The 24,409-nt window shown below is 48.1% G+C and overlaps 1 protein-coding gene across 1 annotated transcript in view; it reads left to right on the forward strand.

Moving 5' to 3' along the window:
- Positions 1-24,133, forward strand: part of LOC308302589 (carnosine synthase 1-like) — a gene marked incomplete at both ends in the record, with an annotated part of 29,706 nt that extends 5,573 nt beyond the window's left edge. The window contains 17 exons of the mRNA XM_080746845.1: positions 2,141-2,230; positions 2,458-2,729; positions 4,139-4,201; positions 5,770-5,910; positions 7,354-7,567; positions 8,864-8,943; positions 15,368-15,599; positions 16,763-17,052; positions 17,812-18,174; positions 20,006-20,023; positions 20,501-20,545; positions 21,044-21,088; positions 21,277-21,321; positions 21,818-21,974; positions 22,217-22,395; positions 22,789-22,938; positions 23,474-24,133. Coding sequence (XP_080602971.1) covers positions 2,141-2,230; positions 2,458-2,729; positions 4,139-4,201; positions 5,770-5,910; positions 7,354-7,567; positions 8,864-8,943; positions 15,368-15,599; positions 16,763-17,052; positions 17,812-18,174; positions 20,006-20,023; positions 20,501-20,545; positions 21,044-21,088; positions 21,277-21,321; positions 21,818-21,974; positions 22,217-22,395; positions 22,789-22,938; positions 23,474-24,133 — 3,044 coding nt within the window. The remainder of the gene's footprint in view (positions 1-2,140; positions 2,231-2,457; positions 2,730-4,138; positions 4,202-5,769; positions 5,911-7,353; positions 7,568-8,863; positions 8,944-15,367; positions 15,600-16,762; positions 17,053-17,811; positions 18,175-20,005; positions 20,024-20,500; positions 20,546-21,043; positions 21,089-21,276; positions 21,322-21,817; positions 21,975-22,216; positions 22,396-22,788; positions 22,939-23,473) is intronic.
- Positions 24,134-24,409: the final 276 nt, after the last annotated feature.

Consider the following 24,409-nt stretch of genomic DNA (forward strand, 5'->3'; position numbering starts at 1 on the left):
CCATTCCATAGCTGAATGGTTAGGGAGCCCGCCTGGGGAACCAGAGCCCCTGGTTGTCCCAGGTTCCATTCCATAGCTGAATGGTTAGGGAGCCCGCCTGGGGAACCAGAGCCCCTGGTTGTCCCAGGTTCCATTCCATAGCTGAATGGTTAGGGAGCCCGCCTGGGGAACCAGAGCCCCTGGTTGTCCCAGGTTCCATTCCATAGCTGAATGGTTAGGGAGCCGCCTGGGGAACCAGAGCCCCTGGTTGTCCCAGGTTCCATTCCATAGCTGAATGGTTAGGGAGCCCGCCTGGGGAACCAGAGCCCCTGGTTGTCCCAGGTTCCATTCCATAGCTGAATGGTTAGGGAGCCCGCCTGGGGAACCAGAGCCCCTGGTTGTCCCAGGTTCCATTCCATAGCTGAATGGTTAGGGAGCCTCCTGGGGAACCAGAGCCCCTGGTTGTCCCAGGTTCCATTCCATAGCTGAATGGTTAGGGAGCCCGCCTGGGGAACCAGAGCCCCTGGTTGTCCCAGGTTCCATTCCATAGCTGAATGGTTAGGGAGCCTCCTGGGGAACCAGAGCCCCTGGTTGTCCCAGGTTCCATTCCATAGCTGAATGGTTAGGGAGCCGCCTGGGGAACCAGAGCCCCTGGTTGTCCCAGGTTCCATTCCATAGCTGAATGGTTAGGGAGCCCGCCTGGGGAACCAGAGCAATGTGGATGTGTGTCCCTGAGCAAGACTCTTAACCCCTAGTTGCTCAGCTGGGTTGGGCTGAATTTCCCCCTCGGGAGAAAGTAGGTAACTATTATTATTATTAAAGATGTTTGGCTGCCATGGGTCAACTCAACACAATGTCTTTACTTTACAGACTCCATTTCAACGTTAAAATGTAGAGCTGTCTCCACGGGAAGAAATACACAGCCAGAAACATTCAGACGTGTATTAATGATGTATTCATTATGTAGATGCAGATTGTCTTTATTTTATTTGTCACTTAGATGCACTGGGTTCATACATGTGAAAATCTTACGCTCCGAAGCTCCAATACAATAAAAACATGATAATAAAAGCATATGAAACAAGACCTACAGTACTTAATAAACAAACAGACACATGGCAATAATAATCAGTCCAATAAAGTGCAAAGAGTAAAGCCCTTTGCACACAGGTGTGTTTATCCGCATGGATAAAACGGACAATTTCATTTTTTAAAAGAAAACAATGATTCTCTATGACCTCATGCACACTGGATCCGAATTAGCCGTGCGACGAGTGGCTGCGGCCGTGCATTTTTTTCTTTCTCGATCAAACCCAGTTCGATTCGTGCGTCCTGTCGCATGCGGTAAAAAAACTCATCACTCCTTTTATGACTCCTTTTGCGATCCGCAGCGCCGATTCCGCACAGCATTGCACACCAAATCCAATGCGTTTTATTCATGCAGCAAACGCAACTGTCCTGTGTGCAAAGGGCTTTATTTCTCACTTTGCATTTAAATGTCTGATGGCCTGTGGGAAAAAGCTAGCCTGACACTCAGCCTGAATTGTCATTTCGTTTCACTCCATTACCCTAACCCTTCCACCCAGGGCGATTGCTGAGATGGGCGTTGCCAAAAAGAGGCAGTCTTCAGCGATTGGTTCACCGTCTGACCAACACATGACATAGTGTTGTTATGTGGCTGGCTAGTGGCTAGCCTGTTGCTTGCTAGTGCTACTTGCTAACCAAAGAAACAGTCAGAATAGGAGCACTACGAACTAGTAATCAAACACAACATAACATGCCTGCTACTGGTGTTTCATAGCGAGATCGATACGATCGCATTTTACCGCAATTTACCGCATTTTTCCGCAACGCGATGCACGGTACGGTACGGCGGCAGTGCTTGTTTACTTGGAAACGCACATGAGTTCTGGGAAAGCCCCACCCACGCTGATCACAAGAAGCTGATTCACAACGCTGATTCGCCGTACGGATTTTCGAACGAGGAAGGACTCTTCAATGAGAGCACTTCTAGACCCCTGAATCGCCAAAACAAAAATTTAAAGGGGTGTGGCTAGCGATTCAGGGTCTGGAACTAGGCTAGGAAAAAGCTGTTCCTCTTTGACTTGAGAGGGGAAATAGTCTGAATGATTGTATTAATTATGATATGTTGTGTTGACAGGTGTCAATCACTCTGACATGTGTCTGTGTGTCCTGGGTTCTGCTCTGCCTTACATCTCTCTGCTGCTGGAGGCGGGACAACGCAGTCCAGGTAACCCATTGGTCCTCCCACCTGTCAGTCATTAATATAAACCCACCCACCACATTATTACTTGCAACATGTCATGTGACGTCCTTTCCTTCTGAAATAATTTCCTTGTGTGTGTGTGTGTGTGTGTGTGTGTGTGTGTGCGCGCGCGCGTGCGCGTGTGTGTGTGTGTGTGTGTGTGTGTGTGTGTGTGTGTGTGTGTGTGTGTGTGTGTGTGTGTGTGCGTGCAGGAGATGCGTTGTTGTGTCTCTCTCCCTCCTGGCTCTCTAGCCCCGCCTCCTCTTCCTCCCTATTGGTCCACAAGGCGGTGACCTTTGACCTGGGCGGACGCACCTCCCTGGCCACCTTCGACCCGCCCCGCCAGGTCACCTACTTCCTGTCATGCGACCCCTACATGGGGGCGGAGCAGGAAGTGACACACGGGGTGGACTGTCCAATGGGAGGCTCCGGAGCTCTCAACAGGTTCTGGTCGGACGTCCTGAACTCCAGGGTCCTAATGCAGGTCAGATTATTGTTATTAACTATGAAAAACCTGACTTATGACATCACATTGTTGTGACATCACATTGTGACATCACATTCCTTCCTTGTCCCTTGTATGCCCATATATGGAGATCCTTGATGTCATCAACATTAAAGGTGTATTCAGTGATAATGAAAGTGGCCGGGGGTCATCCTGTCCCTTACTGGCCTTACAGCGTGGAAATGTTTAGTTTTTTTTATATTTTTTACACCATTATAATGTTCTCGTTTTGATCATTAGACCCAATCACTGAATATCGGTAGGCCTACGTCTCCAGCTTCAGGATATGTATGATACTGTTTTACTACAAGACTGTGGCATTTTATGAGTTCAGTAGTTTACAATCTAGGCATTTAGCAGACGTTCTTAATTCAGAGCGACTGTGGTTCTCAAAACTTGTATTTTAACCATCATAACTAAACATCATAACATAACTACGGCCATACTCTACCCTGATTGGTCGAGGACTGGCTGGCCACCTCTGAAAACCAAATCTAGCTATGCTCGCAACACGGGCCATGGTGGAAGTCCTTATATGGTCAGCACACATTCTAGTGAGGAAAATGTACCAATTATATTTTTATTTGAATGAAATACAATCACTGAATATACCTTTAAGCCCTTAGCTTGGAATGCTCATATATGGACATATAGTGTGAGTCTCATGTGGTCTATAACATAAGACATCTATGATGTCAGAAGTCAGTCATATCCATATTTAGGAATATACTTTGTCCACATTTTGTCCAACTTAAACAACCAACCGCAACTCTAATCACACTTGCAAACTAGAAGCAGTGCTCTTCGGAGCACAGGTCTCCACCAGGCCAGGCGTCCTGGTGGCGCTATAGAGCACATGTCTCCACCAGCCAGGCCTCCTGGTGGCGCTATAATAGACCAATGTAAAAAGTTGGCATGTGTTCTTCACCAATCTTAGACCTTTCATGGCTGCATGCATGATTTGAGGCATTTTGTTCAAAAACGGAGCAATCCTGCAGACTTTGGAAGCCAATATTAGCCAATTAGGATGGAATATGAAATATCAGACGGATCAGACTTGATCACATGACTATCGACATACTGTGTACTGATTTGCATGATTGTTGGAGAAAATCTGATGGAGTAATAGCAAAGAATGTGTCTTACATAAGTCAGCCTCCTGGTGGCGCTATAAAAGGCTGATGTGAAAAATGCAAGGAAAGGGTTTTTCCTTGGCCTCTAGGGAGTGCAAATGAATTCCATCCTGTGCGACCTCGCCCTTTAGGGCGTCTCACTGGTTATTATATAAATATTCATTTCAGTTCAACCTGTTTTGTCATTTCAGGTTGTTATCATGTCTTTAGTTGTGACCTCTGGTAACCCTGTTTAACTCTGTGTGTGCTGCACAGAACGCCTCCATCCCCACACCCCGCACCCTGGCCCTGCTGATGCCATCTGGTGGACAGTCACAGGTACTACGCCTTGGAACCTTTCATTAGTTCCTGTCTTTGTCATGTTTTCATGTAAATGTGCAACTTTAGGACATTTTCTCTGCACTTAAAAGGGAACTAGGCAAGTCTGTGTGTATACAAACACATCCCCCCTCCCCCCTTCTATGACAGGCATCAAACAAGTCGTTTTCATTGATAAGAGAGATCACTAACGAGCACTTAACACTTTTATGGCCCAACAATTACCTCAGTGCACAACCCCTTTGAAGTTCAAAGGGAGCAATTCAGAGCTCTGGCTGAGCTTCTCCTGACAAAAACCTCCCTCCAAGGGAAGAATTTCAACATAAACAGTGGAACAGAACCAGAATACAGCCAGGGGGATGAGTCTTACTGCAAGAAAAACACCCAGCACAATAATATAGTGACTGATAGAGGGAAATGACTGCTAAATAATGTATACACATATATTAAACATGTTAAAGTTACATAGATTCCCCTTATCAGTTTGTTTTAGTTATTTTACAGTCATTGTTCTTCTTTTATAAGCCTTGGTTACATTATTTTAGTTAACCGGACTGTAGTTCTTTTGGTTTATTTGCAGATAGTTTTAGTTAAAGGCCCGCTGACACGCCCCGAAATTATAATAGTATGATACAGCAGGTCACGTGGTCTCTCTGAAAACAGTCTGAAATAGTCCCTAACAACAGCTGACCAGTACAGTAAGTAGTCTAAATACAGTCAATTAATTTGATTGGCTTATAATTGCACATTCCCACAATGACATCATAAAAATATTAACTCCTATTTTAAGATGACTTTTTAAAGTGACAGTACCCCTTTAACTCTCATAACCTTGGTTTATTTGCAGATAGTTTTAGTTAACTGAACCCGGACAAGAAAGATGGAGCTTTCTTCTTCCCAGCTAAGTCTTGCCCCATGCAAGATCTCACTATTTCCATAGAAAATGCATCGGTGACTTCAGTTCCTACTGCTAGAAACCTTGGTGTGGTCCTGGACAGCCAGCTATCATTCAAGGCACACATTGCATCAGCCACCCGGTCCTGTAGGTTCACACTCTATAACATCTGTAGAATCAGACCCTTCCTCACCCAGAGTCAAAACCTGATCACCTACACCCCCACCCGTTCACTCAGATCAGCCAACACAGGGATGCTGACAGAACCCTCGCTAAAAACCCCAGGACAAAAATCCACTCGTCCGAGACAGTTTGCCCTCCTGGCTCCCAAACTGTGGAATAAACTCCCTCCCCGTGGACTGAAGACTCTCCTCTTCAGACTCCACCTAAACCCATAGCACTACTGTAACACTCCTCTTCCCTCATTGACCATACATGAAGCTAGATAGCATTTTTAGGTTTTAGAAATGTTTTTTATTGATTAGGTGCGTGGTCTACCTATGTTATTGTTTTTCTACATTGATATTCCTATGCATTTGTTATATTGTTGTTGATGTAATGACATATTATCTTGCTTATTATATTGATGTATTACCTGCTTATTGTAAGTCACTTTGGATTAAAAGCGTCTGCTAAATGCCTAAATTGTTAACTCTCATAACCTTGTGGTCAGGCGGAGTCTCTGGCGCCCTCCGGTGACCAGACGGTGGAAGTGGTACACCTGGTTACCACGGAAACGGAGCAGCAGCTGGACACCATTAGAACCAAGATGGACGACTTCCTGGAGTCTGAACCCGTGAAGAAGACAGAGCGGGTCTGTAATACTTAACCCTGCAAGACCCCGAATTAATTTCTACTGGCCAAAAAAAAAAAAAAAAAATCAGATGGTGTTGTCCTAATCACAGGAAAATGTAATTTAAAAAAAATAATAATGTTTTTGTAAGGTTTTATAGCCATAAATCATAAATCATAAATCATGCTCTAATTAGCATTTTGGGGATATTTTTCACAATATTAACAAATGCACGTGTTCTAGACATTCTAATGATCACGAAAAAAATATTACAGGCATTTTACTTATGTTTTAGTGAGGAATAGCTTCAGTTAAAAAGTGAGATGTTGCTGCTGGAATTTCAACTTCTCTGGGAGGTGTGAATGTCAGTCTCTGTGGGGGGTATTTATATGCAAATATGATTTGCATATATGATTTAATGGTGATGTTAATGTGAAAAAAGAACAGGAAAACTAATTATAACATTTTTTAAAAAATGATTTAAAAAATGTTGCCAAAAAGCAACGCTGGGCCTTGCAGGGTTAAAGCACAACTCATCAATACAGTGCCAAACAAAAGAGTGTCAATAACTGTCAATGCCAGTCAGTGCTAAATAAGTATCTCAACACCCTGTCAAACACAGCAAAAATACTCAATACTACCGACTCAACCTAATAGTGCAGAACCAAACAAAAAGTGTCCATTGGTCAGTGCAAAGAACTAAAGCAAGAAAAGTGACACAGCAAAAGCACCACATGAAACCCTCTCTGGAAAAAGTCCTTAGAGGTCAGAAAAACCGAAGCTAAATTAAAAATAATGTTCGAAAATATTTTACAAAAAAACATGCTTCATATAAGTGTTTCTGTTCAAAGATGTTCACAAAAAACGTAAAATAATGATAAAATAATCATTTTGTCCACTGTCAGGCTGACACTTTTGGATGTAAACAAAGTGTCAGCCTGATAATGGCCAAAATGATTATTTTTATATATTTTTATCCACCTCTTTCCGCGGGAGTTTACTGGAGATTATTTGCACCACACTTCCGGTTAACAGCAGACATACAAGCTCACGTCGCGTTGCAGATGCAGCCGTTGTGAGCTTGTAGATCACACTCGGCTGCGGCGCCGGAAGCTCAGTACAACGTCTGCGCAATGCACTATGGGGCGTTGGAAAGCAGTGGATAAAATATTTTCGAAACATTTTTATTTTAGCATCCGGAAAAAGTTGACTATAGTTCCTATATATCATGTGACCGTTGTGTCTCATTGTATAACTGGAGAGCAACCGGCACAAAGGACTTTCCCAGTCTCTCAACATATCAACAATAGTCCTTGTTACGTTTAATTAATGTCATCGTCGTGTTTAAAACATGAATTAACGTGTTGTTCTTGCTGCAGGTGGTGGGTGGAGGAGGTTTTAATGTGGTGTTCTTCAGGTGGTGCTCAGGCTGATGGAGGTTTTAACGTGGTGTTCTGGGTGCAGGTGGTGCTCAGGCTGAGTGGAGGGAGGTTTGCGGAGCCCCACCACCAGGGGGCAGTGCAGTTCGTAGAGCGGAGCAGCAGAGAGGAGCTGTGGTCCAGGCTGGTCCCGCTGATCCACCGTCTGCTTCCTGGAGAGGCCGTTCTGCTGGAGGCCTTCTGCCCGGGCCTGAAGCCTGGGCCTCGAGTAGAGAGCTCTGCCTGGGAGCAGTGCACTGGTGAGACCTTATAGAGTACACAGCTCTGAGGCCTTATAGAGTACACAGCTCTGAGGCCTTATAGAGTACACAGCTCTGAGGCCTTATAGAGTACACAGCTCTGCCTGGGAGCAGTGCACTGGTGAGGCCTTATAGAGTACACAGCTCTGCCTGGGAGCAGTGCACTGGTGAGACCTTATAGAGTACACAGCTCTGCCTGGGACCAGTGCACTGGTGAGACCTTATAGAGTACACAGCTCTGCCCTGGGAGCAGTGCACTGGTGAGACCTTATAGAGTACACAGCTCTGCCCTGGGAGCAGTGCACTGGTGAGACCTTATAGAGTACACAGCTCTGCCCTGGGAGCAGTGCACTGGTGAGACCTTATAGAGTACACAGCTCTGCCCTGGGAGCAGTGCACTGGTGAGGCCTTATAGAGTACACAGCTCTGCCCTGGGAGCAGTGCACTGGTGAGACCTTATAGAGTACACAGCTCTGCCCTGGGAGCAGTGTACTGGTGAGGTCTTATAGAGTACACAGCTCTGCCCTGGGAGCAGTGCACTGGTGAGACCTTATAGAGTACACAGCTCTGCCCTGGGAGCAGTGTACTGGTGAGACCTTATAGAGTACACAGCTCTGCCTGGGAGCAGTGCACTGGTGAGACCTTATAGAGTACACAGCTCTGAGGCCTTATAGAGTACACAGCTCTGCCTGGGAGCAGTGCACTGGTGAGACCTTATAGAGTACACAGCTCTGAGGCCTTATAGAGTACACAGCTCTGCCCTGGGAGCAGTGTACTGGTGAGGCCTTATAGAGTACACAGCTCTGCCCTGGGAGCAGTGCACTGGTGAGACCTTATAGAGTACACAGCTCTACCTGGGAGCAGTGTACTGGTGAGGCCTTATAGAGTACACAGCTCTGCCCTGGGAGCAGTGTACTGGTGAGGCCTTATAGAGTACACAGCTCTGCCCTGGGAGCAGTGTACTGGTGAGGCCTTATAGAGTACACAGCTCTGAGGCCTTATAGAGTACACAGCTCTGAGGCCTTATAGAGTACAGAGCTCTGCCTGGGACCAGTGCACTGGTGAGGAGGCCTCTTATGAAGCCTGGGGCTAGAGTACACAGCCCTGCCTGGGACCAGTGCACTGAGAGGGTCTTATAGAGTACACAGCCTTGAGATTTTACAGAAACCAAGAGCGATGTGAGGCCTGAATTAAAACATGTTTATGATGTCATCCTGTATTAAAACATTATATTATAATGTTTATGATGTCATCCTGTATTAAAACATTATGATATAATGTTTATGATGTCATCAGATCCAGAGGTTGAAAAGGTGGCGTTCAGGGTGTCTGCCATCGTGACCCGCTCTCCACAGGACGTCCCACTGCTCTACAAGGTACCCTACCCCCCCCCCCCCCCCCCCCCCCCCCACTGCTCTACAAGGTACAATGTGTCTCTGTGTCAGTTGGTGTGTAGAGTGGGGGTGTAACAGTGTGTCTGTCTCTGTGTCAGTTGGTGTGTAGAGTGGGGGTGTAACAGTGTGTCTGTCTCTGTGTCAGTTGGTGTGTAGAGTGGGGGTGTAACAGTCTGTCTGTCTCTGTGTCAGTTGGTGTGTAGAGTGGGGGGTGTAACAGTCTGTCTCTGTGTCAGTTGGTGTGTAGAGTGGGGGTGTAACAGTCTGTCTCTGTGTCAGTTGGTGTGTAGAGGGGGGGTGTAACAGTGTGTCTGTCTCTGTGTCAGTTGGTGTGTAGACGGGGGGTGTAACAGTCTGTCTCTGTGTCAGTTGGTGTGTAGAGTGGGGGGTGTAACAGTCTGTCTCTGTGTCAGTTGGTGTGTAGAGGGGGGGTGTAACAGTGTGTCTGTCTCTGTGTCAGTTGGTGTGTAGAGGGGGGGTGTAACAGTCTGTCTCTGTGTCAGTTGGTGTGTAGAGTGGGGGGTGTAACAGTGTGTCTGTCTCTGTGTCCTTTTGCACAAAGTAGTGCAATGCAAGATAGAGGGCGCCAGATCTCTGTGAGTCACACCCTACCACTACTTCCTGTTCATCCACAGAGCATTGATTCTAGTTGTTTTCTCCATCAGATTAAAGTGCTTTCTTTTCACTTTTTTCTACTTTTATTACTTGTCAAAATACATTTTATTTGTCTGCCTCATCTTTTTACCATCCCAAGTTGAAAAAAGTGAAAAGAAAGCACTTTAATCTAATGGAGAACATTACTAGAATCAATGCTCTGTGGATGAACAGGAAGTAGGCGTAGGGTGTGACTAAAAGGGATCTGGCGCCCTCTATCTTGCATTGCACTACTTTGTGCAAAAGGAGAGTTGGTGTGCAGGGTGGGGGGTGTAACAGTGTGTCTCTCTCTCTCTATCAGTTGGTGTGTAGGGTGGGACAGGGTGACAGTGTCTAACAGTGTCTGTCTCTCTCTCTATCAGTTGGTGTGTAGGGTGGGACAAGGTGACAGTGTCTAACAGTGTCTCTCTCTCTATCAGTTGGTGTGTAGGGTGGGACAAGGTGACAGTGTCTAACAGTGTCTCTCTCTCTATCAGTTGGTGTGTAGGGTGGGACAAGGTGACAGTGTCTAACAGTGTCTCTCTCTCTATCAGTTGGTGTGTAGGGTGGGACAGGGTGACAGTGTCTAACAGTGTCTCTCTCTCTATCAGTTGGTGTGTAGGGTGGGACAAGGTGACAGTGTCTAACAGTGTCTCTGTCAGTTGGTGTGCAGGGTAGGACAGGACAGGACAGGGTGACAGTGTCTAACAGTGTCTCTCTCTCTATCAGTTGGTGTGTAGGGTGGGACAAGGTGACAGTGTCTAACAGTGTCTCTGTCAGTTGGTGTGCAGGGTAGGACAGGGTGACAGTGTCTAACAGTGTCTCTGTCAGTTGGTGTGCAGGGTGGGACAAGGTGACAGTGTCTAACAGTGTCTCTATCAGTTGGTGTGCAGGGTGGGACAGGGTGACAGTGTCTAACAGTGTCTCTCTGTGTCAGTTGGTGTGCAGGGTAGGACAGGGCGACAGTGTCTAACAGTGTCTCTCTCTCTATCAGTTGGTGTGTAGGGTGGGACAGGGTGACAGTGTCTAACAGTGTCTCTCTCTCTATCAGTTGGTGTGTAGGGTGGGACAAGGTGACAGTGTCTAACAGTGTCTCTCTCTCTATCAGTTGGTGTGTAGGGTGGGACAGGGTGACAGTGTCTAACAGTGTCTCTCTCTCTATCAGTTGGTGTGTAGGGTGGGACAGGGTGACAGTGTCTAACAGTGTCTCTCTCTCTATCAGTTGGTGTGTAGGGTGGGACAAGGTGACAGTGTCTAACAGTGTCTCTGTCAGTTGGTGTGCAGGGTAGGACAGGACAGGGCGACAGTGTCTAACAGTGTCTCTCTCTCTATCAGTTGGTGTGTAGGGTGGGACAGGGTGACAGTGTCTAACAGTGTCTCTCTCTCTATCAGTTGGTGTGTAGGGTGGGACAAGGTGACAGTGTCTAACAGTGTCTCTCTCTCTATCAGTTGGTGTGTAGGGTGGGACAGGGTGACAGTGTCTAACAGTGTCTCTCTCTCTATCAGTTGGTGTGTAGGGTGGGACAAGGTGACAGTGTCTAACAGTGTCTCTGTCAGTTGGTGTGCAGGGTAGGACAGGACAGGGTGACAGTGTCTAACAGTGTCTCTCTCTCTATCAGTTGGTGTGTAGGGTGGGACAAGGTGACAGTGTCTAACAGTGTCTCTGTCAGTTGGTGTGCAGGGTAGGACAGGGTGACAGTGTCTAACAGTGTCTCTCTGTGTCAGTTGGTGTGCAGGGTGGGACAAGGTGACAGTGTCTAACAGTGTCTCTGTCAGTTGGTGTGCAGGGTAGGACAGGGTGACAGTGTCTAACAGTGTCTCTGTCAGTTGGTGTGCAGGGTAGGACAGGGTGACAGTGTCTAACAGTGTCTCTCTGTGTCAGTTGGTGTGCAGGGTGGGACAAGGTGACAGTGTCTAACAGTGTCTCTGTCAGTTGGTGTGTAGGGTAGGACAAGGTGACAGTGTCTAACAGTGTCTCTATCAGTTGGTGTGCAGGGTGGGACAAGGTGACAGTGTCTAACAGTGTCTCTGTCAGTTGGTGTGCAGGGTGGGACAAGGTGACAGTGTCTAACAGTGTCTCTATCAGTTGGTGTGCAGGGTGGGACAGGGTGACAGTGTCTAACAGTGTCTCTCTGTGTCAGTTGGTGTGCAGGGTAGGACAGGGCGACAGTGTCTAACAGTGTCTCTCTCTCTATCAGTTGGTGTGTAGGGTGGGACAGGGTGACAGTGTCTAACAGTGTCTCTCTCTCTATCAGTTGGTGTGTAGGGTGGGACAAGGTGACAGTGTCTAACAGTGTCTCTCTCTCTATCAGTTGGTGTGTAGGGTGGGACAGGGTGACAGTGTCTAACAGTGTCTCTCTCTCTATCAGTTGGTGTGTAGGGTGGGACAGGGTGACAGTGTCTAACAGTGTCTCTCTCTCTATCAGTTGGTGTGTAGGGTGGGACAAGGTGACAGTGTCTAACAGTGTCTCTGTCAGTTGGTGTGCAGGGTAGGACAGGACAGGGCGACAGTGTCTAACAGTGTCTCTCTCTCTATCAGTTGGTGTGTAGGGTGGGACAGGGTGACAGTGTCTAACAGTGTCTCTCTCTCTATCAGTTGGTGTGTAGGGTGGGACAAGGTGACAGTGTCTAACAGTGTCTCTCTCTCTATCAGTTGGTGTGTAGGGTGGGACAGGGTGACAGTGTCTAACAGTGTCTCTCTCTCTATCAGTTGGTGTGTAGGGTGGGACAAGGTGACAGTGTCTAACAGTGTCTCTGTCAGTTGGTGTGCAGGGTAGGACAGGACAGGGTGACAGTGTCTAACAGTGTCTCTCTCTCTATCAGTTGGTGTGTAGGGTGGGACAAGGTGACAGTGTCTAACAGTGTCTCTGTCAGTTGGTGTGCAGGGTAGGACAGGGTGACAGTGTCTAACAGTGTCTCTCTGTGTCAGTTGGTGTGCAGGGTGGGACAAGGTGACAGTGTCTAACAGTGTCTCTGTCAGTTGGTGTGCAGGGTAGGACAGGGTGACAGTGTCTAACAGTGTCTCTGTCAGTTGGTGTGCAGGGTAGGACAGGGTGACAGTGTCTAACAGTGTCTCTCTGTGTCAGTTGGTGTGCAGGGTGGGACAAGGTGACAGTGTCTAACAGTGTCTCTGTCAGTTGGTGTGTAGGGTAGGACAAGGTGACAGTGTCTAACAGTGTCTCTATCAGTTGGTGTGCAGGGTAGGACAGGGTGACAGTGTCTAACAGTGTCTCTATCAGTTGGTGTGTAGGGTGGGACAAGGTGACAGTGTCTAACAGTGTCTCTGTCAGTTGGTGTGCAGGGTAGGACAGGACAGGGTGACAGTGTCTAACAGTGTCTCTCTCTCTATCAGTTGGTGTGTAGGGTGGGACAAGGTGACAGTGTCTAACAGTGTCTCTGTCAGTTGGTGTGCAGGGTAGGACAGGGTGACAGTGTCTAACAGTGTCTCTCTGTGTCAGTTGGTGTGCAGGGTGGGACAAGGTGACAGTGTCTAACAGTGTCTCTGTCAGTTGGTGTGCAGGGTAGGACAGGGTGACAGTGTCTAACAGTGTCTCTGTCAGTTGGTGTGCAGGGTAGGACAGGGTGACAGTGTCTAACAGTGTCTCTCTGTGTCAGTTGGTGTGCAGGGTGGGACAAGGTGACAGTGTCTAACAGTGTCTCTGTCAGTTGGTGTGTAGGGTAGGACAAGGTGACAGTGTCTAACAGTGTCTCTATCAGTTGGTGTGCAGGGTAGGACAAGGTGACAGTGTCTAACAGTGTCTCTATCAGTTGGTGTGTAGGGTGGGACAAGGTGACAGTGTCTAACAGTGTCTCTGTCAGTTGGTGTGCAGGGTGGGACAAGGTGACAGTGTCTAACAGTGTCTCTATCAGTTGGTGTGCAGGGTGGGACAGGGTGACAGTGTCTAACAGTGTCTCTCTGTGTCAGTTGGTGTGCAGGGTAGGACAGGGCGACAGTGTCTAACAGTGTCTCTGTCAGTTGGTGTGCAGGGTAGGACAGGGTGACAGTGTCTAACAGTGTCTCTCTGTGTCAGTTGGTGTGCAGGGTAGGACAGGGCGACAGTGTCTAACAGTGTCTCTGTCAGTTGGTGTGCAGGGTAGGACAGGGTGACAGTGTCTAACAGTGTCTCTGTCAGTTGGTGTGTAGGGTGGGACAAGGTGACAGTGTCTAACAGTGTCTCTGTCAGTTGGTGTGCAGGGTAGGACAGGGTGACAGTGTCTAACAGTGTCTCTGTCAGTTGGTGTGCAGGGTGGGACAAGGTGACAGTGTCTAACAGTGTCTCTATCAGTTGGTGTGCAGGGTGGGACAGGGTGACAGTGTCTAACAGTGTCTCTGTCAGTTGGTGTGTAGGGTGGGACAAGGTGACAGTGTCTAACAGTGTCTCTGTCAGTTGGTGTGTAGGGTAGGACAGGGTGACAGTGTCTAACAGTGTCTCTGTCAGTTGGTGTGCAGGGTGGGACAAGGTGACAGTGTCTAACAGTGTCTCTGTCAGTTGGTGTGTAGGGTAGGACAGGGTGACAGTGTCTAACAGTGTCTCTGTGTCAGTTGGTGTGCAGGGTAGGACAGGGTGACAGTGTCTAACAGTGTCTCTATCAGTTGGTGTGCAGGGTGGGACAGGGTGACAGTGTCTAACAGTGTATCTATCAGTTGGTGTGCAGGGTGGGACAGGGTGACAGTGTCTAACAGTGTCTCTCTGTGTCAGTTGGTGTGCAGGGTAGGACAGGGCGACAGTGTCTAACAGTGTCTCTGTCAGTTGGTGCGCAGGGTAGGACAGGGTGACAGGGTCTAACAGTGTCTCTGTCAGTTGGTGTGTAGGGTAGGACAGGGTGACAGGGTCTAACAGTGTCTCTGTCAGTTGGTGTGCAGGGTAGGACAGGGTGACAGTGTCTAACAGTGTCTCTGTCAGTTGGTGTGTAGGGTGGGACAAGGTGACAGGGTCTAACAGTGTCTCTGTCAGTTGGTGTGCAGGGTGGGACAGGGTGACAGTGTCTAACAGTGTCTCTATCAGTTGGTGTGTAGGGTAGGACAGGGTGACAGTGTCTAACAGTGTCTCTATCAGTTGGTGTGTAGGGTAGGACAGGGTGACAGCCCCCTGTCTAACAGTGTGTCTCTCTCTATCAGTTCTATCGAGTGGTTTTGGAAAGCCTGGTCAGATTTGGCATCACAGTTTGGTTTGGTAATCTCTCAGTGCAACTGAGGTCCAAATTGCTCAGATTGGTTCAGACTGCAGGGAAGATCATCGGAGTAAGACAACTCCCCTCTCTGCAGTCTATTTATGAGCAGACCACACTAAGACAGGCTCAATAAATAGTGAGTGATGCTACCCATGTTTTACATGGAGAATGTGTACTCCTGCCCTCTGGCAGAAGGTACAGTGAACCGACATGGAACTATGTTAGGTTTAAAACAGAAGGTACAGTGAACCTACATGGAACTATGTTAGGTTTAAAACAGAAGGTACAGTGAACCTACATGCAACTATGTTAGGTTTAAAACAATCCTTTGTAACAGCATCAATTAAAATGTTGAACGAGGCTCTGAAACAGCATTGAATGTGAGATTAGATCAACTACCTTTTTGTGCACTGTGTAATGTTGTGTCCCCCCCTGTATGGATTTATATTATGTCTTTTGTCATTGATGTTTTATGTGTGGCTGCAGAGGTGAAAGCCCAAGCAACATTTCCCTTGTGGACAATAAAGTTTACCTTACCTTACAGTTGGTGTGTAGGGTAGGACAGGGTGACAGTGTCTAACAGTGTCTGTCTCTCTATCAGTTGGTGTGTAGGGTAGGACAGGGTGACAGCCCCCTGTCGTCCAGCCGGTCGGTGGTCCAGTCGTTGGAGAGCTGTCTGAGTGCGTTGGGTCTCAGGGACCCCCAGCTGCCCGTCACCCTGCGCCGCCTGGCCGCCCACACCGCCCTGGACGCCATGCGGGTCGTCATGGAGACGGAGGACAACATGAGCCCCCAGGAGAGGGGCGGAGCCGGGGCCCAGAGCGACATGATGGGTGGGTTCTCCTCTATCCTATCACAATGTTTTAAAAGGGAAACTAGGAAACTTTAAGCCTATTTTTTGTATTTACTGTATATATAAATGTTTTAGCAGTCATTTCCCTCTATCAGCCACTATATTGTTGTGCTGGGATGTTTCCTTGCAGAAAGACACATCCGCCTGGCTGTATGTTGGTTCTGTTCCACTGTTTATGTTCTCCCTTGCAGAGATGAGGGGAGGGGGAGCTCAGCCAGAGCTCTTAATTAGCCAGTAGCTATGCCCCTCCCAAAAAGCTTTTGTCCAATGCTAGCTTAGAATAACTTCCTGCTTGCTAAGGTTTGCCCTGGCAACAGCCTTGGCAAGCTGCCGGTTGCTAAGCTAGCATTGGACAAAAGCTTTTAGGGGAGAGGCATAGCTACTGGCTAATTGCTCCCTTTGAACTTCAAAGGGGTTGTGCACTGAGGTAATTGATTGGGCCATAAAAGTGTCAAGTACTCGTTAGTGATCTCTCTTGTCAATGAGAACGACCTGTTTGATGCCTGTCATAGAGGAGAGGGGGAGTTTGTATACACACAGACTTCCCCTTTAAATGTGTCTGTCAGGACCTTCTCTATCCTATCATAATGTTTCTATGTGTGGACCTCCTCTTCACATCAGGGCATTCACCAAATATTAGAATATTCAAATATCAAAGTCACTATTCGACGTTGTTCACCAAAGTCGAATATTCGTTTTTTTTTTTTTTTCTCTTTAAAAAATATATAGTTTATAAAGCTTGGCTGGATAGGAAGTCATAAGAATGAGTTGTCAATGGTTCCCAAACCTTTTTAGGCCGTGACCCCCCCCCAAAATAAACATATTTGAACTGGGGACCCCACCCTGACAAGCACTTGGAATTGTAGGCATTACATTTAATGTGACTCGGTTCCACAGATAAATATTGTTGCGAGGCGTTATGAGCATTTTTCACAATGTTCGCCTCTTGCTTACTTAATATTTGACAGTTTGGCCAGTCCTGGCGAATATTCGACTATTCGAATACTTTGAGGTCGAATAATTCGAATACTAAAAATCACTATTGGTGAATGCCCTACTTCACGGTGGAGGACTCGGTCATCATTATAATATGTTTATAATGTATCATCATATTATAATATGTTTATAATGTATCTCCACCAGGAGTGGACCTCCTCTTCACGGTGGAGGACTTGGTCATCCGTGCGGTGGTGCTGGGTCTCCACCCCTCCCTCTGCCTGCGCTCCTCCCTGCTCCCCCCAGCAGGGGGCGGTGTGGTGCAGGAGGAGGAGCGCTGGGACAAGGAGACGGAGGCTGAGCGGGGAACGCTGCTCCTCGCGCCGCTGGTTCGATCCCAGCGCTTCCTGATGGAGAACAAGACGGTGCTGGTGGTGGGAGCAGGTTCCTACAGCAAGAAGTTCATCTGGGAGGCAGCCGGACACTACAACATCAAGGTAAAAGTTATTAACCCATTTAGGCCTAGAATTATTGAATGCTTTAACTATTGAAAAATAGCAGATCTACAAGCTCACAGTGAGCTTGTTGATCTTTCAATAGCAACGTTACGTTAGAGGGGGCACGGTGGTGCAGTGGTTAGCACTTCGCCTCACAGCTAGAAGGTCCTGGGTTCGATTCCCGCCGGGGGAAGCTGTGGGCGCTGGGGGCGTGTTCCTCCACCCGCGTCATCAGCACCCACACCCTAGGTGGGGTTGGCGATAGGGCCTCTCTGTGGTGAGTTTGCATGTTCTCCCCATATCTCCTTGGGCATAGGCCCTCACACAAAAACATGCAGTAGTCCTGGTTTCTATACTACCTCCCCCTAGACAGCCAGGTGCTCCCCAATGTCCCCTGGCGCGGCAGGGGGAGAGTGGAAACCAGGACTACAGGTTAGGTAGTCACCGGGTGAGAAAGATGGGTTGCAAAAAATGTGGGATAAAAAACATTAGAAAGAGCAACGTTACGTTAGCAACTGCTGTGTTTAAGAAAGATTTCCGACTGAAAAAGCACACAGCTGCCTCTTAACTGAATGCACTCTACAACGTCACGCCCGCTGCACTCACTACACTGAGCACACACTCAATGTTTATTAAAGCAACATTCCTGTCTGTGTGTGAAACAGCTCCTCCTAGTGGACGGAGACCCCAACCACTTCTAAAAGGGTTTTAAAGCAACGTTCCTGTGTGTGTGTGTGTGTGTGTGTGTGTGTGAAACAGCTCCTCCTAGTGGACGGAGACCCCAACCACTTCGCCTCCAAGATGGTGGACCACTTCCTGCCGCTGCCCGACCTCCCTGACCATCGCCGCGACGACCAGCACTGCGCGCGCATCTGTGATTGGCTGGCGTCGGCGGGGCTCCGCCCAGACGGCTGCGTGTGCTTCTGGGACGACTGCGTGGTGCTGACCTCACTGGTCTGTGATAGGCTGGGCCTACGGGGCCCGCCCCCCCACGCCGTCTGCATCGCCAAGGAGAAGAGCTGCACCCACCTGCACCTGCAGGGTCTGAGCAGCAGGGGGCAGCACCCCGGCCACCACCTGCCTGTCAGCGCACAGGAGCCAGGGGGTCAGGCGGATAGCCAGGTACAACCACACACTTCTCCTATTATATACTATATATGATAGCCAGGTACAACCACACACTTCTCCTATTATATATGATAGCCAGGTACAACCACACACATCTCTTATTATATACTATATGATAGCCAGGTACCACCACACACTTCTCCTATTATATATGATAGCCAGGTACAACCACACACATCTCTTATTATATACTATATGATAGCCAGGTACCACCACACACTTCTCCTATTATATATGATAGCCAGGTACAACCACACACTTCTCCTATTATATATTATATATGATAGCCAGGTACAACCACACACTTCTCCTATTATATATTATATATGATAGCCAGGTACAACCACACACTTCTCCTATTATATATTTTATATGATAGCCAGGTACAACCACACACTTCTCCTATTATATATGATAGCCAGGTACAACCACACACTTCTCCTATTATATATTATATATGATAGCCAGGTACAACCACACACTTCTCCTATTATATATGATAGCCAGGTACAACCACACACTTCTCCTATTATATATGATAGCCAGGTACAACCACACACTTCTCCTATTATATATGATAGCCAGGTACCACCACACACTTCTCCTATTATATATTATATGATAGCCAGGTACCACCACACACTTCTCCTATTATATATGATAGCCAGGTACAACAACACACTTCTCCTATTATATACTATATTATAGCCAGGTACAACCACACACTTCTCCTATTATATATTATATGATAGCCAGGTACCACCACACACTTCTCCTATTATATATGATAGCCAGGTACAACAACACACTTCTCCTAGTTTATATGATAGCCAGGTACCACCACACACTTCTCCTAGTTTATATGATAACCAGGTACCACCACACACTTCTCCTAGTTTATTATGATAGCCAGGTACAACCACACACTTCTCCTAGTTTATTATGATAGCCAGGTACAACAACACACTTCTCCTAGTTTATGATATACTATATGTATATTATATAGGGATGTTAACGACTCAGTATTTTGCGAGTCGATCGACCCTTGATCTTTTTGGAGCTGTGTGAAGCACAGGCTCCCTATACGTGGCTGTGTGGGTCTGTGTGTGTGTGTGTGTGTGTGTCTGTCTGTCTGTCTGTGTGTGTGTATGTAGCCTGAACTTCCTAAACTTCGGCACGCCACTAGTCCCACAGTTTTGCCACCACACACTCGCGCCATATGTCAAATCGACCGGCTTACTCGGGAATCGTGGGCTATTACTTTTCTAAGAGAAAGGTTCTATAGTTTAATTGATATTAATTTATTAGTGAATTAATTTTCCCCATTGACTTATAATGGGAATCGCAAAAACTCACATTCAATTATTTGTCTCTCGCAAACCATAGGGGCTAGAGTTTCAAGACTTGGAGAGGAGGTTCATAATGATTTCAAGGATTAAATAAAAAATAATTGTGTCATTTGGCCGCATGGTGGCGCCATAACACCCCACTTTACGTTTTGGCCTGTAACTCTTGAACCGTAGGTCGGAAAATTAAAAATATTTTTTCCCTGGATTCCTTGGGTCATGACGCATCTCCCCATATAGGCCACGCCCATTTGCGCCATGATAGATTTTCCGCCATCTTGAATTTTCTCCAAAACACACTTTTTGCTCCTTTTCCTACATATTTTCTTCAAATGTCACAAAAATCGGTACACATGATCCACACACACACACACACACACACACACACACACACACACACACACACACACACACACACACACACACACACACACACACAGCTCCACTTCACACGGGTGTGATTTTTTCTTGCTGTGCAGGTAAGAGGAGATGAGAGTGTAACATGTGCTGTCTTTTACCACAACTGCAGCCTTCATGTTTGCTTTCCATTCCAAATAAATATTAACAGTAACAACTCAACACATTCAACAACATGTCAATGCTACCTTCATGGCCTGGATATGAACTGTTAGAACATCTTATGGAGCCTTCCAGGTTCCAGCTCGGCAAATTAATGCTCGTCCCAAAACATGGTGGCCTCATTCATACCTGCTATGAGGACCTACCTTATTTCCTTTTTTAAACCTTTTTTCTTTCCTGTGTTTTCTCTTCATGTCGCTTTCCCCCCCTTTTCACTAAAAACTATGAATGATGATGGAGCTCACACAGAAATGACACCAGAAGCTCACCCTCTGCTCTAAACCAGTGATGTGACATTAAGGTTCTGTGTGTTTCTCAGGCTGACGTGAGGACCATGAAGAGAGTTAACAGCAGTATGGAAGTGATGTGACATTAAAGTTCTCTGTGTTCCTCAGGCTGACATGAGGACCATGAAGAGCGTTAACAGCAGCATGGAAGCAGTGATGTGACATTAAAGTTCTGTGTTCCTCAGGCTGACATGAGGACCATGAAGAGCGTTAACAGCAGCATGGAAGCAGTGATGTGACATTAAAGTTCTGTGTTCCTCAGGCTGACATGAGGACCATGAAGAGCGTTAACAGCAGCATGGAAGCAGTGATGTGACATTAAAGTTCTGTGTTCCTCAGGCTGACATGAGGACCATGAAGAGCGTTAACAGCAGCATGGAAGCAGTGATGTGACATTAAAGTTCTGTGTTCCTCAGGCTGACATGAGGACCATGAAGAGCGTTAACAGCAGTATGGAAGCAGTGATGTGACATTAAAGTTGTGTGTTCCTCAGGCTGACATGAGGACCATGAAGAGTGTTAACAGCAGCATGGAAGCAGTGATGTGACATTAAAGTTCTCTGTGTTCCTCAGGCTGACATGAGGACCATGAAGAGTGTTAACAGCAGCATGGAAGCAGTGATGTGACATTAAAGTTCTCTGTGTTCCTCAGGCTGACATGAGGACCATGAAGAGCGTTAACAGCAGCATGGAAGCAGTGATGTGACATTAAAGTTCTGTGTTCCTCAGGCTGACATGAGGACCATGAAGAGCGTTAACAGCAGCATGGAAGCAGTGATGTGACATTAAAGTTGTGTGTTCCTCAGGCTGACATGAGGACCATGAAGAGTGTTAACAGCAGCATGGAAGCAGTGATGTGACATTAAAGTTCTCTGTGTTCCTCAGGCTGACATGAGGACCATGAAGAGCGTTACCAGCAGCATGCAAGCAGTGATGTGACATTAAAGTTGTGTGTTCCTCAGGCTGACATGAGGACCATGAAGAGTGTTAACAGCAGCATGGAAGCAGTGATGTGACATTAAAGTTGTGTGTTCCTCAGGCTGACATGAGGACCATGAAGAGTGTTAACAGCAGCATGGAAGCAGTGATGTGACATTAAAGTTGTGTGTTCCTCAGGCTGACGTGAGGACCATGAAGAGTGTTAACAGCAGCATGGAAGCAGTGATGTGACATTAAAGTTCTGTGTTCCTCAGGCTGACGTGAGGACCATGAAGAGCGTTAACAGCAGCATGGAAGCAGTGATGTGACATTAAAGTTCTGTGTTCCTCAGGCTGATGTGAGGACCATGAAGAGCGTTAACAGCAGCATGGAAGCAGTGATGTGACATTAAAGTTCTGTGTTCCTCAGGCTGACGTGAGGACCATGAAGAGCGTTAACAGCAGCATGGAAGCAGTGATGTGACATTAAAGGTGTTTATGTTCCTCAGGCTGACGTGAGGACCATGAAGAGCGTTAACAGCAGCATGGAAGCAGACAGCCTGAAGCTCCTGGCTGACTTCCAGCTCTTCAACAACGCATCGTTGGAAGGGAAGACCCCAGACCCCCCCGCCCCCCCTCCCCCTCCTCCCACCTCATCCACCTCAGGTAGGCCTGGCATGATTAGTAGTTTACTTTAGTTTAGTTTCATTTCATGGGCATGTTTTGACATCACATTGTTGACTATCATGCATGGGTCTCCATATATGAGTAACTGGTCCCATATACTGTACATCACTGGCCAGATGGCCAAGAATTGGCACGACCTTGTCCTTTGGGTAGCATGTCACCCTGAGGTTGCAAGTCACCCTGAGGTGTCTTACTAGTATCGTCCCATCCCTCCTCCCCAGGCTCCTCTTCCGGGTCCTTCCGTCCGTCCGTCCCCCTGCTGTCTCCGTCCCCAGGCTGCTACGCGGTGCCCTGCGTCCACGTGGAGAGCGCCGTAGACCTGCAGAAAGCTCAGGGTTCTGTCCGCTACCCCGCCATCATGAAGCTGGAGTATGGAGCAGGAGCTGTGGGGGTCCGCAAGGTGGGTGGCACCGCTGGAGAGTACGTTTACTAGAGCAGGGGTTTTCAAAGTGGGTGACGGGGCACCCTGGGGTGACGGGGCACCCTGGGGTGCCGTGACGGCAGTCCAAGGGTGCCGCAAGATCATTTGATAATATTTGAAATTTATTTGGACACTTGAATAAATATTTAGTATCATTTTAAACTTGAAGTACAAAGTTATTTTCAGTCAGTTCTAACCAAAATGGCTGTTATCTCAACGTTTTCCTCCAACATAATCACTAAAATATCGTCACTGTCGGGCAGAAACCTTGTATCTCCAAGTTTCAAATGTGTACGTCTTTTGGTAAAGCAAAGGCCTGCTTCATCATACAAGACTGTCGCACAAAACTGTTCTCTTCTCTGTGGTGTTCAGGTGTTCTCTCTGGAGGAGAGCCTGGCTCATCTGGAGCGCATCGGTGGTGACCTGCGAGAGGAGACAGACTACCCTGGCATCGGCCTGGGCTGGGGCAACGCCATGACGCTCATGGAGTTCCTGGGAGGCACCGAGCACGACGTGGACCTGGTGGGTGAAAACAACATGTTCCGGGGGCACGGTGGTGGTTAGCGCTTCACCTCACAGCTAGAAGGTCCTGGGTTCGATGCCCGCCGGGGGACGCTGTGGGTGCTGGGGGCGTGTTTCTCCCTCTGCGTCATCAGCACCCACACCCTAGGTGGGGTTGGTGAAAGGGCCTTTCTGTGTGGAGTTTACCCTCTCAAAAACATGCAGTAATCCTGGTCTCTATACTGCCTCCCCCTGGCCAGCTGGGGTGCCTGATGGAGGGGAAAGGAACTGGTTGGAATAACGTGTTCCTTCCACGCGCTACGTCCAAACCAGGGAAATCCCCCCTGTCAGGTGAAAAGAAGCAACTTGGGCTCCTCATGCATAGAAGGAAGCATGAGGTCAGTCCGTTGTCTCCCCAGGCGCGGCAGAGGGAGAGCAGAGCCCAGGATTACACATAGGGTGAAAAAATGGGTTACAAAATCATGGGATAAAAAACAAAAAGAAAAAACTAATGGAAAAAACTCAAAATAATGATAACCTTGCTCTGCCCCCACAGATCCTGTTTGAGGGTCGTCTGGAGGGGGCCTTCGTGTCAGACAACGGCCCCACGCGGGCGCCCGCCTTCACCGAGACTGCCGCCCAGATGCCCTCTGGCCTGGCGGCGGACCGACGTGGCCAGCTGGTCGCGGCGGCGCACCACGCCTGCCTGGGCTGCGGGCTTCGCCACGGCGTCTTCAACGTGGAGCTGAAGCTGACGGCGGCGGGGCCGCGGCTCATCGAGATCAACGCCCGCATGGGCGGCTTCTACCTGCGCGACTGGATCCGCCAGCTCTACGGCGTGGACCTGCTGCTGGCCGCGTTCTCTGTGGCGTGCGGCGTGCGGCCCCGCCTCCCCTCAGCGGCGGCGCTGCCCGCCCGCGGACACTTCTGCGGCGTGATGTGCGTGGTGTCGCAGCACCTGGCCGCGCTGCGCACCACCGCCAGCCCCGCACGCCTGCGCCGTCTCCACCAGGAGGGGGCGCTGTGGCTCAACGAGCTGGCGGCCGACGACGAGATCATCGCCGGCGAGTACGAGGAGCCCTTCCTCAACGTGGGCGTCAGGGACGCCCGAGGCGGGCAACACGCACGCCAACGCCTGCTGGCGCTCTGCCAGGGCCTGGGCCTGCACTGCCCGCCCCGATACGACCTCACACACTTCCTCTCCCACTTCAGCTAATAGTGATGACATGCTTAAACCCCGTTTAGGGCCTAGAATTATTGAATGCTTTAACCAGTGAAAAATAGCAGATCTACAAGATCTGCTATTTTTGAAAAATGTATAAAATTAGAATTTTGACCGGATTTTATAAGTGTCTTTTGAATCCTTCTAAGGTTTTTTGAAAAATCTATGTTTCTATGTGTCAGCAATCTGGCCAGCCATCGTCAAAGAAAAGGTCCTTTTCACTCAACTGGAGCTCAGTTAGTCTGTTCTTGAGAGACTACTATGTCAGTG

Source organism: Nannobrachium achirus (assembly GCF_963921795.1).
Source record: "Nannobrachium achirus genome assembly, chromosome: 17".
NCBI classification, from domain to species: Eukaryota; Metazoa; Chordata; class Actinopteri; order Myctophiformes; family Myctophidae; genus Nannobrachium; species Nannobrachium achirus.